At 45.2% G+C, this 17,872-nt stretch overlaps 1 protein-coding gene and 1 long non-coding RNA gene across 3 annotated transcripts; one reads left to right on the forward strand and one right to left on the reverse strand.

Annotated features, from left to right (window-relative positions):
* The first annotated feature begins 2,744 nt into the window (after positions 1-2,744).
* On the forward strand, positions 2,745-10,951 carry LOC124693388. 2 transcript variants are annotated; one of them, XR_007000004.1, is made up of 5 exons: positions 2,745-3,042; positions 3,113-5,692; positions 6,238-6,504; positions 8,180-10,693; positions 10,827-10,951. It is a non-coding gene; the product is annotated as an uncharacterized LOC124693388 (long non-coding RNA). The 2 variants fall into 2 exon arrangements; XR_007000003.1 differs by having other exon boundaries at positions 3,118-5,692.
* Positions 10,952-15,185: 4,234 nt separating this feature from the next.
* Positions 15,186-17,629, reverse strand: LOC124693389 (probable E3 ubiquitin-protein ligase RHY1A). The gene is made up of 3 exons (XM_047226868.1): positions 16,873-17,629; positions 16,655-16,767; positions 15,186-16,206 (listed from the first exon to the last, which is right to left on the reverse strand). Exons 1-3 carry the CDS (start codon positions 17,041-17,043, stop codon positions 15,858-15,860), a joined length of 633 nt encoding a protein of 210 aa, XP_047082824.1. The 5' UTR covers positions 17,044-17,629; the 3' UTR covers positions 15,186-15,857.
* Between the last annotated feature and the right edge of the window lie 243 nt (positions 17,630-17,872).

Below are 17,872 nucleotides of genomic sequence, written 5' to 3' on the forward strand. Positions count from 1 at the left end.
AAAGCGAAGCACCAAGAGCAAGCGGTCAGTCCAGCACATCGATCGGCAACAAAAATTCCAAAACAACTTGCAGTCTCATTGTCGTGGTCGTCCAGGAAGGCAGTAGGCCGTGCTGCAGCAGCGGCTGTCGAGCCGTCGACCAACAACATAAAGCGGCGACGGCCGCCGCCTCTTCAGCACCTATCCGGCGCGGGCGGAGCCGGGCTTGTGAGGCGTCGGAGAGGCTACCTCACGGATCTGCGCGAACAGCAGTCTAACCAGCCGGAGCTGTGAGCCAGCGGCACAGCGGAGGGCACTGCTCGTGAAGGGGACCCCAAACAAATCCATTGAGCTAACCGCCCACGCGCATGGATTGAGTTCTCCGTCTCCCCCCAAACTCCCCTTCCTTCAATCAAACAAAATCAGAAAAGATCATCCATCCTTTTTCCCAAATCAACCCCCATTGAGCCATATCCGTCATCTTCCATGATGCAGGTCCTGGACCGTGCCAACCAAGCTAATGCGAATCGAGGCGCGTCGGTAGAGGTTGGGTGATTCAGCGGCTGGGTGTGTGTAGAGCTCATGGGCGGAGCGAGGGAGCCCATAAAACCTGGGCGCTGCCTCATCTCCATGTTGTTCCTCTATTTTCCTTGATCCGGAGGCCTCATTTTTTCGAAAATGGGCTCTTTATTACTTTTTTTTTGACAATCAATACCACATATATTTGTAGTAACAAATAGTAGGAGTACATGGTAGAGATACACGAGCTGATTCTAACGATTACAAAATAAAGTCTAAAAGATACTAACAAATCTTCGAGGTCTTTAAATTCTTTCTTCTTCCAGAACACAATCTTGTACTCTTCCGAAGGCAGCCAAAGATAGATAACAAACCATAGACCTGTAAATACCGACGAAGGTTCTCCCATAATTTTAATTTGATGGGATCCCCTTTTACATGAGCTCACGGATTGGCCTCCCTAAAACTCGATCGACCGATTCAACAGATTTTGGATTCGCGCAGACAGTACGGGTCGTAGTGCAAAGCTCACGGTCGGGTCGAGTTCACGGCCGGGGCCCGGGGGTTGCCACGATGATGGGGCGGAAGTCGACTGACTCCACGCTCGGGGACAAAATGGCTGGAAGAAGAAAAGAAGAAAAGGAAATGAACCGGTACAATGTATGATGGGAGGGTAAAATAGTTCAATAAAAAGTTGGATGATTTTTTTTGAAATTAATTTGAACTAAAAATTTGGTAGAAATCTTAGCTCCTTTATTATTAGGTATAGAAGGCCATCGCCTGTTCGACCAAAATACTTTCCTGATCAACACGGCTGACCGTGTTCAACAAGAAGACAAGTGCCGCCCGATCATAATACTTTTCCGATCGAATCGTATTAGTGTTTCGACCCAATATAAACGTACAAGTTACGACTCTCGTTTTGTTTTCCCCACAAAAGCCACACACGAGTTCAGGAACAAGCGACACGCCGAGTTTCGCCTACTCCACACCAAGTTCTGCCTAATCGATAACTTCATCATCGACAACTGCGTTGTCCGTGCCGTGCCATGTAAGTAGAACCATCCAACCGCCAATAACGTCCGTAAATATTTACTATTATACATGGCCGGCGGTGCTCCGGTCGTCGCTGGGGCCGGATAAGAGGTCTTCGGGGTCGGCGGCATCAAGGTGAAGATGATGGCGCGGTCACGGAGCTCGGGGTCGTCGGGTCTTGTAAGAGTTGATGACACAAGGAGCTTCTCAGATCGGTCTTATCGTGGGCACCTCTTCGGGGGTCTGAGCGGAAAAACGACTTGCGTTGGATGTTTGCATTGTCGTGAATATGACCTCCGGGAGGCCTTTCTAGAGTAGAAAAGCTTCCTCTGGCGGAATTTCGCTCACAGGACCATGGCAGTAGCCGACCTAGCACGCCCAACCCTTTCCCTCTCTTCTATGTGTAAGATAGTAGCATCACACTGGACTTGGGGAATTTCACTGCAGGTGGGATGGGATATGGAGTGGAGGAGATGGATGGAGGGTTCAGAGAAGAGGTAGCATGAGCCGAGCCGTCGACCGAAGGAAGAGGATGTTGAGGTGCGGGGCGTGAGGCCCAAGATGTTCGGTCATGCCACCCACGCGGCGCACGGTCGTAGCTCTGGCTGCTGGGCTTACAGGAGCAGTAGCGTCAGCAGGGTTGATCGTTGTCAATGTTTGCGTTGATTTTTTTTGGGAGGCATGCTTCATGACGCTATTTAGTATCTGAAGCTATTGCAGCTCAAAGTGGAGGTTAGCAATATGCACGTCTTGATGATGTATATGTTAACTTGCTAATGCATTTAATTTGATTGATCCAAATTGCAAGAGTTTTTAAAACGTGGTTGCAAGAGTCAACTATAGAAAGAACCAAAATAAGTAACAATTCGTTTTTTCGTTTACGCAGCAAACCTTGCGCGGGCATAGTGCTAGCTGCTAGTAATAATGTACGGAGTATATATATACCACGCGGTGGAGTGGTCCCCTGGTTATCTTGGACCAATGAAAAGTCAGGTACGGGCTTACGGCAGGAGGAAAAAGATGTCGGCGTACGTCTTGGGCCCAATCTTGGCGCCTGCCTATGGTCTGGTCTGGCACTCTGGCCTCTGGGGTTGCTCGTCACATCGGGCGTGGGCCTCCTGACATCATGCACAAACAAACCCTATACGCCCTGCTTTTTGGGCATGACCTCGACGCCTTTATCTTTTCCAACCTGCGCCGCAATCCCTAACCACCGCCGCAATCCCCTTCGCCTGCACCGCCGGCCACCGCCGCAGGGCGGACGGCGAACGGCTTCGGGAACGGAAGGAGACGTGAAGTATCCGCCGCAGCGCCGGCGCCAACCACACGGAGTCCCGGAAGCGCCGAGGCCGAGCCTCGGCAGATGGCAGTAATCGATCCGCGCACACGGACAAGCTGGGGGCGATAGCCATCAGATCTGATGAAATATAGATCTGGATCCACCAGATCTGGTGCTACCGGTGTCTTACTATCTGATTTGAGGGGACATCTTTTTATCCGTGGCTACAGGTTGGTTTCGAGTTGACTTTTTTAATCAGGCCGTCGCTTCTCTTGTTAGACGCGTCTAACAATTTGGCAGTGCAGGGACCTCTGATTGAAGCCAATATCAACAGCCTCCTCTCAGTCAACGTCAACGACTGGGCCTTGAGAATCCAGTGATTTTTTTGTTTTTTTTGTTTCACACAACCGTTGTGTCAATCTATGGAAATTGTATATCCCTATTTTTACAGGTAATTTAGATATAAAGATGTGTTGACTAGTATTGTTACTTGATAGTTTAGTATCATATTCATGATGTATTTTCTTTAAAAAGATGTAGTTTTGGTTTTCATGGTATAATTTATAGTGTCATTTTATTTGTGTTTAATAGCAACACAAAATATAGTATATTAAAATTACGTGTTTTTATTGCATCTTTTCAGAAAATATACATATAAAATATTTCATTTGTTGACTTGTTGGTGAATTTTTGTTCAGCGGGATAGAGTTAAGTATGGAACACTTTTGTTCATTGGACTTGTATTTAAGATGCATTGTTTCTTATGATCAAGTGTACTAGCTCGTTCTATGATTAATATCATGCAATTGAATTTGACATGTTCATGATTTGTTGTAGTTATAGAATCCACTTTTCAATGTAATTAACTTGATGTAAAAAGCCAAAAAGATTACAATAAGACCATCAACATTACTATGTTATATACTTTAAAATCACAAAATTGTGCATAGAGATCATGTATGAACGGGCACCTTTGGTAGATGTGATGTGCGATGGTGGGCTGATCGTCACCACTAACTCTAATATTTATAGGAGTAAATGTTGGAGTATGTATCATAGATTGGTTTCTCGTCCTTTGACCCAAATGCTACCAACTGCAGGTGATATGAAGTAAGAGCATACCTGTTTACAATGCAACCAGTAGAATCTATAGTAATTTAACTCACCATATAAACAGAGCCATTATCATGTTTGATCCAACCACATAGGTCTCATTCGTGTCGAACCAAGCGATGATCTAAAGAAACTATGCTTGTCGTATAATTGCTAATGCAGTGCCACATACCAAAATTCAGCTCATGTAAAAAGTAAGTCAGGTTTTGTAGTTCAATCAACATGAATGCAAAAGATCTGGTTTGCAACTGGTGTGTCCAGACTCCACCTTTTGTAGTTCAATAAACATGAATGCAAAAGATCACAATGCACAGAATATGGTATTTTCCTTAGCATCAACTTTAACACTAGGAAATTTGGTTGGGCTGAGAGGTGATAACTTCGATAGCAGCTAAGTTTCTGAACTGGAATAACTGCTCACACACTGGTAGACTGCTTCACATATAGTGCAATTGGCTTCTAGAAGTAAGGACTTTCAACACCCTGGAATATGTACTCTCATGTGGCATGAGGGCACATCCTTCGCAGAAGAAATGTGCTATCATGACTGCATACGCGTTGAAAAGGTTTCATGTAGCATACAAGTACACAAATTGAAATATATTAATTACAACAAAATAAATGGTATGAGCCTGGAGCTGCAGATTCAGTGTGCACGATTGTGACTAAATGAATTTATGAAGCAAGAAGATGAAGTGGTGAAGTGCTACACCAAATTTGTCCAAAATACTTATTTGGATGGTGCAAATTGCACTAATCCAGCCATATGAGTTTGTTTCCAAAGTAACAGCATTTAAATTTATTTGGATTTAGTTATGTGCTACAAACAATCACAAAATTAAGTGAGTAGATAATTTGTATCATTTATGCTTTAGCAATTATTATCGGGCTTAGCACTGAGCCTTATTTCATCAACAGTATTTTGCACTGGAATTGTATCAAGGACCCTGGTAACCTATGACCCAAGTAATCTAGGAGAAACAATTTAATAAAAAGGAAGTTATAAGAACAACAAGAACTTTGAGCTTCCCCCATACATGTAACCACCCTATGGCTTGACATTAACCATCCAACTGAGTGGGCAAACAAAACTATCTGTTCTTTATTTCAAGTATCTTCACATACAACTAAGTTGCTTCTCATGGTGCCCACACATGTTCAGATGACAATTTACAAGATCCTATACTGAAATCAGATGTTCCATCTGAATATAAATGGTCCATCAGATGAAAGATGGAGTGTTTGTAATTCTTATTTGCACTTTCAGAAAGAACAGTTTTGCAACCATGTTTCAGAAAGAACTTCCCCTCCATATGCAAATCACAATGTTAATTATTTGCACACACTGGAGAAGTACCAGCGGCCCAGGTGAGTTTATTTATTTAGTGGCATCTGAAATCTTTCTTTCAAATACCTTCAGACTTATCCTACTCATCCTCCGAGGTTGCAAAAGTCTCGTGACACTTCTAAAGGTGAGACTTTAATTGTTATATAATCTGATGTTGGAAAATTGGCTTGTTAGGAACTTGTTCGTAGTGAAGATGATGACCATCATATCAACAATTGAGACTTGAAATTGTTTGTATTGTAGATGCTGATTACAGTGCTACAAAGACGTCAAAATCCGTGCTTGCTCATTCTCATCTCTACACTGAATCTCGCATCTGACCTGCCAATGCAGTATTATACCTCTACATGAAGATTGTATTCACGGTTGATATTTGTTGCACCAATTGCAAGTGTGTTTCTCTGATATCTGGGTTCGAGGTACAGTTTCCCTTCTCGCTGCTTTCTGATAAATAACTATACTGTCATCAACACATCATGATTCTTATTCCGACGCTTGTTCTAGTTTATCACACTCACCTTAGTAAATAACTCCCTTCTCACTGTTTTCTGATAAATAACTATACTGTCATCAACACATGATGATTCTTATGCCGACGCTTGTTCTAGTTTATCACACTCACCTTAGTAAATTCGTTCTAGAGAATGTCAACAATTTCAGGCTCTTATAACTAGATCTGGTTGGCGAGGTTGATGTGATCTACTGATCTGTAGCAGTTGCCTTATTGTTACAGATATTCTACTCAAGTCATAAGCTCATAAAGATGACAAGATATATCTTTTTTAGTTCTTTAGTGTCTTAATATTTATTGTTTGAAACCTACTGCTGTGATAACGAATGCTCAAACTGTATCTTCTGCACCTGTTCTCGACTTCTCGTTACTCCAATGTTTCCTGTTCTCTTTATCTGCAACATTTAAGTGCACTCTTCTTTATTTTGATTGAACTTAACTATTATCTTTCAGGGTGCTACAACATTGATTAATTTTAGCATTGAGGATGAAGGTGGGGGGGTATTAATCGTGCATCACAAGAAATTTCAGAACCAACATCAAGGAGAATAGATTGGAATTTCACTTGTATTGTTGGAGTTAAAAAATGGGCCACAGCTACCCCTCACTAAGGTGTGTGGTCCATTTATGAAAGCCTCCGCTCAGCAGGCTGTGAAGCCCACTCGCAAACTCTAGCTCGAATATGTAGTCTTCAAGTTGAGCATGGCTCATTCTTGCAAGGTAAATCATCTTCGATGCAGTCAGCTTTGCTCTACGTACAAACTCCGATTCTTTTTCTGGTGGTGCTGCTGTGTACAGCTTACCCCAATTCTGGAGGGCTGGTGATTAGGGGTATATATTCAGTTGAAGGGAGACGGGGTCAAAGTGTAGCTTCATAGAGAATTAGAGATCACATGGAAACATGGAAAGCAAGAAAACTAATTTAGTCATTTACTATTTTTTGGTCTAACTTGTAGGCGGGGATATGAGGATTGGGACGTTAAACTCCTTGTTTATGTTGGTAGGGAAACCTGCAAAAGGCATCTGTGATTATTAGTCTTGCTCAATTTAGGTTTATCAAATTTCCGGCACAGGTGCACCCAGTCAGACCGTTCACCCACTTATTGTCTTGGTATGAAAATGCTGTCTTGCTAAAAATTAAAAGGTAACACTTCCAAATATACAGAATGATTACGCTCCAAAGGATACCAAGCAATCCATCTCATTATCCATTTAAAGTATGACATACACATCATGCTCCATATAGTGAGAAACCAGTGTTGAAAGCATTAGGCAATGATTGTGTGAAAGGCATTGTATTACAAGAAACACATCTATACAAATAAGCACTGAAGAGCTGCAAATGAACAGGAAAACTGCATCTAGTATTATGCTGTGCAGTTAACCCTAGAAACATTATTTGGTTAATTTTCCTGTTACTTTCAGCTAGCGTCAAGCAAGGGTTATAATTATTTGAGGCAGCTAAGACTAATAGCAGTAGTCTAATTTCCGTGTAACATATTATATCATGTCTTAACATGCATAGCATTGTTACACATTTTTCTATGGGACATGTAGCAGTAGATTTCTAATAATGAATCATGTGTACTTTTCTTTAACCCAGAATATATCTAGAGAAAATTGTTGGAGTCTGATTGTTAGCACGCACATACATTTTTATGCCCAGGTGTAATGCTGAGTATACTTACGAAATTCTCTGTTAATGATTAATGTTATGAAAAACAAAAATAGTAGGTGTATCTTATTGTAAGTGAAAAATACTTTGTCTGGACAGTTTATCTTTTTGTTAATACTATAAGTATTCTACTATATCATATGAGTCAAGTGCTGGAGCGTCTTCGAGGGTGCCTTCGGCCTTACGCTGCTGCTACTTTCCTGGCATGCCTTGCAGTAGGCTCTATAATGTTTGCCCAATGGCCATCCGGCTCCATAAATAGGTCTAACCCTGGCAATCATACGTCCCTGACATTGGAATGAACGAATTTGTTCTTCAAAAAATGACACAGATCATAAAATCACTAGCACACAATCAGTGATTGAAAATATCAGCTTAGACATTTTCGTTGATGAAAACATTCATTTGAGTTCCCAATATATTTGGAAACAAAGATCTCCCATGTGTTTCTTAGTTCTAGTTAATTAATAGTTTGGTGGGTAATCAGGAAAGTTTTCACACAGCATGGAGCCATGTACTCATGTAGTAGAAAAACCATCATTTAATGCTTAGCATATACTTTCTTGAAGGAGGTAGGGTATATTGTTAGTTTGTAGACAGAGTAAACCCACCACCCTTCTCTAAAAAATTTGGCATGTTGTTTAATCCTTACATTTATCATTTCTCTGTTTCATGTTCTCTTCATTTTTGGCTGAGTGTTAATTATCAATATTCATGCAGATTCAGTCATCCAGCCATATTATGGTAGGCGTGGCCAGAATCTATTCTCAGAAGGTCAACTGCTCATTTCATGATTGCACTGAAGCTTTGCAGTTTTGGCCCATTTCATGAGTCTCACAAGGTAAACAAGCCTTCAGGTCTCCCCCCTGAAGAATCAACTGCTCCAACCATTCTGTAACACTTCCTGAAACATTCCATCTTGATGATTCTCTTTTTGTGATAATTTAATTGTTTAAACACACGCTCTTCAGTAGTCTGAGTACTTTCCAGCACGCTCCAGCAACATTGATCATCACCTAAGCGCAAAACAACATATCACCTTGCAAGACAACCCAGGTAGAAAAGGATATTCAACATCTGAATTTGGTTTAGATGGCTGGTCGATTCTGTGTTCACATCTTCTACTTTTGAAATTATGAACCCATCAGTTAATTATTTATGCATATCTAAATGTGCAGAAAGATTTTGTGATGTCAATTCTTCACATATGGGTTTGGATTTGGAAGAGGTAATCATAATTTATCTCAACTTACATTCCTCAGCTGTATTGGGCTATCTTTTGTTCATTACATGTTGGACTTGCTAATTCATTGAAAAGAAGGTTGTTTATGTATGTTGCGGGTCGAAGAATGCTCTATAGTTCTTGTGGTTTTGTGTTTCCCTACGTATTATGTCTTAATTAATAAAAGAACTGTCTGAACAACATATTATTACCATTGAACTTATGTTCTTTACAATGGCTGACCTTACTGCTGACGAAGTATCACTCGGTTCAACTCCTAGTCTGATGATGGGTAAAATCACATCTTTGTCTTCCAAATCCTTTCTCATTGGATTTTCTTGCCTGTTGCAGTGGCCTGCATCTGTTCCTCATCCAAAGGGTTCATTTTTGTTTTCTGATTTTGTGGAAATGATTTTACCCTCCTCCAGGCTGTTTTATATTTTGATTTCAATCTCTAACTGAATATTTTAAACCTTGACTCGTATGGTTGGAGGATCAGTTACTAGCTTCTGCTGGTAGATGTCCAGGTGTCCTTGCATATATATTGACTGTTTGCGCGCTGAGTTGCAGCGTTCATTGATTTGCTACTCGTACCATGTGAACATTTCTCACTTCTTTGCTGCCTTGCCATATTTTAAATTGTAACGCCTTGCATTTTGCTGTTTTACCCATATTGTGCTACATATGCATTGCTTGGGTCTTTCTTTTTGTGCCTCCAGTATTATCATTGAAGGCCGGTCATCAGTTCATCTTACTGATGTGTATGTTGACGCTGACCCAAGTATAGATGAAGGGGCTGAAGGATTTAACGACATGGATGATGAAGATTTAACAACATGGATGATGAACCTCCTAGTTACAGAAATCATATTCCTAACTTGACTGGTTACAATGTGCAGACCGCTGATTTGAATATGCTACTGCTCAATGAAGATGATGCAGGACCATCAACGACATACTATCAACCTAGATGAGCCTGAGTCACCTGAGCATGTAAACGCACACGCACCAGCTACACATTGATTGATGGAAGAAACAGTTCCTTCCAGAGTGCAGGAAAGTCCTATACTGAGCCCTCAACGAAAAGCTTCACCATCAAGCTACGAGGAAACTGGCAAGCCTGACAATTTTGCCACTCCACCCTCAGAATTTCTCCAGTCAGCTGCAGCAAATGCTAATGATGTTGTTGGTCCTGAGATCATTGATTTTGGAATAACTAAAGCTCTGCAAGTTGAAACTACTGTGGATAGGTTGGTGCTAAATACTGATGATACAGCTGTATCAGGTGAAATCCCAATAGAACACCGGAACAGTACACAATACATGCATAGACTGAATCACTGAGAAAACGTTACTCAGAGAGGACAGGCAAGCACAGAGCCATAAAGACCAGTAGCTAACAAAAGAGATAGCTTGTAGCAGAAAAAGTTACTTGGTGGACAGGAGTACAGAGTCATACTGACGTTACATACAGCAACATAGGTAAATAATTTGTACTGCAGATTCTCATTACATAGCTTGTTTTGGATGTCTGGATTATGCAGCACCAGTGCACCACTCCTTCGAGCTAATGATTTGGGCTGTTGCCCCGCATCTGTCGGAAGAAAAAAATGTAAGTAATAACATCATGAATGTAAAGAACCACAGTAGCACAGTAGTGTAAATATTGGAAAAAAAGAGCACTGTATTTTCTTATATATAAATCACCATTGGTTGTTTTCTCATCGTTTCACCCCCCACAAACTGCAGCTGAGTCACCCCCCACAAACTGCAGTTGAGAACATGCCCGTTTACAATGCAAATGCTAATGATTTCGGATTACCCTACTTTTTGTCTTTTTGATAAAACCATGGCCTATTTGAACCATGAACTGTTTCTGCAGTTAAAATCTGATAATTCTAACTTCTAATTGCAAGGCTGCAGATTCAGTGTGCGCATGGGGACTGATGAATTTCCGGTTGTTACTGCATGCTAGAATTATCAGATTCAGTTTTCAGTCTGTACAAGGACAGGTAAACATAAGTTGCAGTAGAAACTGAATTTCGGATTACCCTACCTTTTGTCTTTTTGATAAAACCATGGCCTATTTGAACCATGAACTGTTTCTGCAGTTAAAATCTGATAATTCTAACTTCTAATTGCAAGGCTGCAGATTCAGTGTGCGCATGGGGACTGATGAATTTCCGGTTGTTAGCACTGCATGCTACAAACTGTAATATTTTGCTCTATACTTTTATGACAATATTTTGTTGCATTGGCACTATCAATGATCATGGCAAGCAAATTGTTGTCGTATGCTGCTCACCTGCTTCAGCTTAGCCTTCCTGTCTGCCTTAGCTTTCTGTGCCCGGACCAGCTTCCGCACTGTATTGCAGTCGTGCTCGCTCTTTTCGCGGTGATTTGCGAACACCCCGCCGCATCTCTCGCAGGTTGGTGGCAGTGGTGGTGGAGCAGACTTCACCATCTCGGGGACTGCTCTGCGATTAAACGAATCGAAAAGCAGGGGATAAGCTGACCCAAACTTGACGCTCCGATCGGGATGGCGAATAAACAAATCAAGCGGAGGATTCAAATAGAGTGGATGCAGCATTTCAACAAGAAAATAATAAAATCCAAGCACTGGGGCCGGGAACAGTCGGTTAAACAAATCGGGATTGGGTCCGATCGGGGCCGGGAACTGTCGATTAAACAAATCGGGATGAGCAGAGCGGAGCGGACGCAGCATTGGGTCACGGGCGCGGGGTGGTCAGGATCTAGCACGTACCTCGGGCTCGGGGGAGACGACCGGATGCGGTACGGCCGGCGGCGAGATCCGTCGGCGGCAGCGTTGCGTCGCGTCGCTTCGCTTCTGTTAGGGTTGTGGTACAAGATGGGGCAGTTTAGGGATTAGTTAGCGTGCCCTGGATTTTCTTATTTTCGTTAAAAAATCTTTAAACTGTTTTTTTTTTCCTATTTGTCATTAACAAGTTTAGAAAAAAAATGATCCAAGCTTTTAGGGAAATTTCATATTTAACACCCATCCATCCATAAAAAGATGTCAAAGATGTGTCTAAATTTAAATGTATCTGTATAAAGAGTGTCTATGTACATCCTAAGAGCATCTCCAGTCTCGTCCCCCAAAGGGATTTGGGGCGCGCTGGACAAAAAAACGTTCACAGCCGCAACCCCCAGAGCCTCTTTTTATCCGGCGCGGCTGATACAGTGTCCGGCGCCCCGAGCCCGTCCCTGTTACACAGGGGACGCTCCGGGGACGCCGGGCGCAGCGAAAAGCGAGGCGAAGCGACGTCGGCGCGATGCGACAGTGGCACAGAGAAAATTTGATGAGCGCAAGCTCATCAAAAGCGAATACAATCAAAAGCGAATACAACAAAGTGACAATGAAGAGAAGCCAAAAGGCAATGTCGACGCGATGGACCATCATCCAGGCGTCGGTGAACATGTTCCATGGGTACAACTCTTTCTTACATAATCTGTAGCGCCTACAATGTGTTCGATAAAATGATTGCGCTTCCTTGGTTAGTTTGACAAGGCCATGAATTTGTACCGGTGGAACTCGGATGGGCATAAGTCGTTCGCGCTGATGCATTGCTATACCAAGCTAAAGAAGAACCACAAATGGAGGTTGACGCACGTTTCGTTGTCGAAGGGGAAAGACGCCATTGATCTGGATGCGCCGCTGACAACGTCGGCAGGGCGCCCTATCGTCAACAAGGCTGCCAAGGCCGCCTTGGCCGGCGCTGCGTCGGCTGAGAAGACGTAGGCGTCGCTCACGCAGTACCTCGTCAAGGTCTCCTCGACTTTGCTCTCCCGCGACAAAAATGCCGACACAAGGTGGGCGGCGCTGCTCAAGAGGCAAGAGCAGAAGATGGAGCTGAAAAAACGCAGGGACGACATGTCCCTGCTGAGAGCGTCGACAGAAGGAGTGTCTCCCCGAATGCGGGCGGCGCACAACTTCTTCGAAGGCCAGATCCTCGACGACATCGAAGCCAAAATGGCGGCGGCCGAGGCGGAGTCCGAGGCGGCAGCCCAGGCAGTTGCAGCGGCAGCGGCCCCAACCCCGGACCAAGAGCCGGCAGACGCATCCGCTACTACACCTGCGTTGGCCTCTGCCTCGACGTCGGCGGCGGAGCATGATCACTGGGCAGATCACGACGAGTTCATCGTAGATCACGACGAGTTCATCGTGATCGACGGGCCTACGTCGAGTCAGGATGCGCCGTCGGTTCATCATGATCGACGGGCCTACGTCGAGTCAGGATGCACCGTCGGTGTCGGCATCGCCCTACAGCAACCCCTTCTTTTAATTCTATCGACGGCCTGTAATATGATCGCGCGCCCAGTACTTTGATCGCCGCTACTCTGATCCCGACGACTTCGGCGGCAACGATCTCTTTTGAATGCAAACTATTTGAATTCCTCATTGGGAACGGCCTTTGGGGGACGCGACTGGGGAGCGACGTCCCCCAAACGCGGCATGAATAAAACTCATCCCCAAAACGCTTGATCCGGCGGGACAATTTGGAGGACGCGACTTGAGATGCTTAGAGCATCTACAGCCGCGTCCTCCAAATGGTGCCGGATTTATCGTTTGGGGATGTGTCGCGTTTGGGAGATGTAGCTCCCTACCTGCGTCCCCCAAATAAAGAAAATTTCAGATTTTTAAAATTTAAGCGAAAACAACTAAATTCATTCAAACTTGATATATATTACATAGATTTGAATGAAATTTTATGAAATTTAATCTAAACCCTAATCTAGTAGTACTTGCGACGGCCAGAGGGGTGTAGTATTGTTGGAAGTTGTACACGATGTCGACGACGATGTCATGTTTGTCGGGCTTGCTGACGGGCTCGTCCTTCACCGCGTCGCCTGGTCTAGCCTTGCCGTCGTCGGTGAGCTCGACAAGTGGCTTTCTGGTGTCGCAGATGGACATTGTGATCGCCAAGTCGAGGTCGCCTTGTCGTTCAGCGATGCCGCGAAAGTCGCGTGCAACCCTAGACAATTGGCCGGGTCGTCCTCCTCGGCTGCCAGCGAGCTGCGGGCGTAGGAGATGGTGGCGGCGATGGCGGCATCTCCAGCTTGGGCGCGCCGTTCTGGATGCCGTCGATGACGTGCTCCAGGGTGCGCCCAGGAACACCCCGGAAGCGGAGGCGCCCCTCCCTGTTCCAGGTGTTCCGCCGACCGATGAGACCAGCGGTGCTGTTTATCTCGGCATCGTGATGCTCCTGGAAGTAGTCCGCCCAACCAGGCGTAGTTGCCGGTGGGCGCCCAGGTTGGATCGGCTCGCTACTTGGTGGTGAGGCGAGCCTGCTGAGTCCTGATCGCGACCCTCTAGCGCTCCGTACCCTGCGATACTTCGATAATCTCAGTCTATATAAAGCTTTGCCCTATTCTTGAATGTTATGTTACTTGAATTGGAGGTTTGTTGTTTAAACTTTCTTTATCTTGGTGCCCTGGGCTGTAATAAGTAGATTTTTCTTAGCTTTGATGCATGACGTACGAAAAAACATTTTTGTTATTTAGCCTCCTTTATTATTTCTTTTGTAACAAGTTGATGGTTTCTTTAACAGAAATTGACGAAAGAAATATGACGCTTTCATATTATTTTTTTGATAAAAGGAATATGCAAATAAACGTAACAATTACACCTAGCCTCTACACCAACAAGATGTCGAAGGACATTGCACATATCCAAGAACATAAATTATAAATAGAAAATGATGAAACAATCGCAACAACAATACTCTAACCTCCACCAAAGACAACACTCAGAACCATAAAAAGGGTTCTCCAAAAACGACGCTTCAAAGAAGGGAACAAGACACAAGCATTGTCGTTGCACGATCTAAGATCTGAATTTTCACCCTAGAGTTCGCGAAACAACCTTCAACAAGTCATTGCTAGGTAGAACCACTAAAAGCCAGACCTTGAACTTGCACTATGGAAACTGTGGCTCGGTACTCGAGGAGCACCATACCAAAATTTTGTCAACCTATGCTGCCGTCTCCTCTTGCTAAGGCTGATATTGCAAGTCATCAACACCCTACAGAAAGGAAAAAAATTGTGCTGCAAGTCTTCATGGCAACCAAAACTCCAATTGGCCATTGCAACACTCTGATCGCAGCCACTTGGACTTTGTTCAACACTATCAATACCATGAAAATCTATATTAAGACATGTCTCATGGCACCGATAATAAAGAGAAGCTTCGCGCCACACCCTCGTGATGCTTAGCAGGCCGAATATAAGGGTGCGCACGACTGGATCGATTCCAACCTAGATAGTAGCGCCACGCGCCAATCACCGGAGGTCTACAAGAGGAAGATCGGAACTCATCGGCCGTCCATTTCGATGAGGCCGGCATGAAGCAAATCGACAACTTGGCGCTCAAAGAACAACATGGCATAGTTCATGTCAAGCTAGCGTAGCCCCCCACACGACCAATCGGATGCAGAGGAGAAGACGATCCAGGTCACCATCGACCTCGCTGGTTCTTCCAACGTTAAACAAAAGAAAAGCCTGTTTTTTATTTTCTAAAACACGAGCCGACTGAAGTCGCTCGGGGCCTAATTTCTGAAAGTGTGCTAAAACTTAGCGTGAGCCACCTGTAGCTACTTCTGATCTTTTCTCCTCTTTTTTCAGGAAAAGTAATAAGAGCACGCATGCAGGTAGTACAAAAAGATAAAATAACTGCGAAGAAAACGTCTTAGGGTTTAGCCGAATTTAGCTACTCTGAAGTTCTTTTTTTTTGTGTGGCTAAACTGAAAATTGAAAATGATTTTGTGAAGGAGAGAATGAACCAACTTCACTCTAGCCGGTTTGACATGTTGTCAAATTTTTTCACACCCTACATGCAAACATGCAGTGTTCACTGGGTGGGCAAACAGCCAGAGCAGCTCCCGGCTTTTGCCGAGACACGTCTCGATTCGTGAGCGAATGACACCGGCGACTGGCCACCAGCAGCAACAGTGCGCCGCGCGCTACCCCACGCACTGCAAGCCTGAAGCCGGCCGGGCGGGCGAGCTCGACACGAGGCATCCCGTGCGGTGCCATGGCCTCCACGCATGTCTGTCTGTAGCCTGTAATCCTGTATATGTACCTACACGTAACGCGCCACACGAATACCGTGACACGACCGACGAGGCGGGCGGCGGGCGGCCGGCGGACTCGGTGCGCTCAGTCGGCGGCGAGGAGGACGGCGGCGCGGCAGAAGGGGCAGCGGGAGGCGGCCTGGACCCAAGGCACGGCGCAGGCCCAGTGGAAGCGGTGCGAGCAGGGGAGGTGCGCCAGCACGTCGCCCGCCCGGAACTCCTCCAGGCACACCGCGCACTCCGCCTGCTCCTGTTGCTGCTGCGGCTCCTTCCTCCGCCCCCAGCTGAACCTCCGGCTGCCTCCTTTCTTCGTGAACACCTCCCGCTGCAGCACGGTCGTCGCGTCCTTCGCCGGGTGCTGCTGGTTGCCAGCGTCTCTGTCTCTGGGACTGCTCGACGGGACCGGGAGCCGGAGGCTTCCCGTGCTGTGACGCCTGCAAGTTTCAGTGGAAAATGATTAATCAAGACACTGTTGCTTCTTTTGAAGGTTGTTATAAACCTTTAAGCTGGATTAGTAGCAGAATCAAATGAACAGAGAATTATCGGTGAGCTCATGCACGGTTGAGGCACTCCTAGTCAGTCCAGTTATATCCCTATCAAATAAAGCACTGGAACTTCTGTTCTGAGAATACAAACCATGCCAGATGAAGGCATGAAGCTAGATTCACGCAGAAAAGTACTCGGCCACGTTATGCTACTGTATCAACAAAGGAAGCTGCTCATGATTGAAGTCCATATGTATTTCCCAATCTGGACATAACCCAACACATGAATTCAGACAAAGAGTGTCTCTCCAAGTCTGAATTCAGTCTGAACCTTGACTAATAAAAGGCGAATTCGATCAACAAGGGTCGTGTGGCTCTGAACAAGTTTCGTAAGTACCTCTTGACCACAGATTCCCTCTGGCTCCTGAGCTTCTGATCCAGCCGCTCCTTGGCCTCCCTTGCGTTGCTATCCAGCTGCATCGCCAACATCTCCTCGCACACGCCGCTCCTCTGCTCCAAACAAATCAATCAATCGACACCAACGAGATTAGCCAAAAAAAACTTTGCAAGAATCAAACAGCGTAGGACGACAAACAATCCATGGATTCTTGCTACCTTGGGGAACCCTGCTGCAGCGTGGCCATGCCCGTTGCCGGCCGCGTACATGCCTAGCGAAGTCCGCCGCGACGTCCCGGCGCACGGCGCCTCCGCCGACGATCCGACCGCCCGGAGCCGTCGCCTCCTCGCGAACTCGACGCCGGGCAGCATCCCGGCCATGAGGCCCATCCACCGCACCCAGACCACACACGCGGCAAGTGACAACAACACAGCACCAGCTTCCTGCCTAGACACGTACTACCTATGTGCGAACAGCAATCTACCAACCAAACCTGTCCTCTAGCTAGTCCGGTACCTGACGCGCTAGGCTACAAGATTCAGGAGCTGGGAGAGAATCTATCACCGGCGTATGTGGAAGGCCTCCATTTTGAGCAGGAAGATGAGGAGGAGCTCGTCCATGGCCGGCCAATCATCAGGTGACCAGGCTCGTCGTTTGGACGGGGGGCAGAAGCTTTCTATCTAGAGGTAGGAGGAGGGGGAGCTTATCATCGTCATGGTCATGGAGTGGGCGCCCTTCAACTGTGCATGCCAATTGCCCCAACTACCTCCTGTCGATCTATGCAAAGGCAAGGGAATCGAGTGGACGCGAGTGTATTTATGTGATCCTCGCGCGTGGCCTCCTACGTGACCGGAATTTCAAGCATGGTTTGTTTGGGGGTAGGGCAGGCTTTTGTAAGATAATTGGCCCGTGGCGATCTATACGGCACCTGCTTGGATGGTTGCCATGCTTTGGCTAAGTTTAGCCTGTGGTGAACCAAACTGTTTAGCATACTTTGGATGGTTGTCATGCTTTGTCATGATGCATGCCGTGTCAGGATTTTGCTTTTTTTTTTGCCTCCCATAAACAGGTGTTGTTTTTCTCTCATAAACAAACTTGTTACGGTTTTCACTCAGTTTTTTGTTAATCGATGGAGGCCTTTGGTCTCCGTTTAAAAAAACTTTACATACATTAAACCACACTTTTCATAGAAATTGTTCTCGACGATATAATATGCTA

Source organism: Lolium rigidum, chromosome 2 (genome assembly GCF_022539505.1).
Source record: "Lolium rigidum isolate FL_2022 chromosome 2, APGP_CSIRO_Lrig_0.1, whole genome shotgun sequence".
Lineage (NCBI taxonomy): Eukaryota > Viridiplantae > Streptophyta > Magnoliopsida > Poales > Poaceae > Lolium > Lolium rigidum.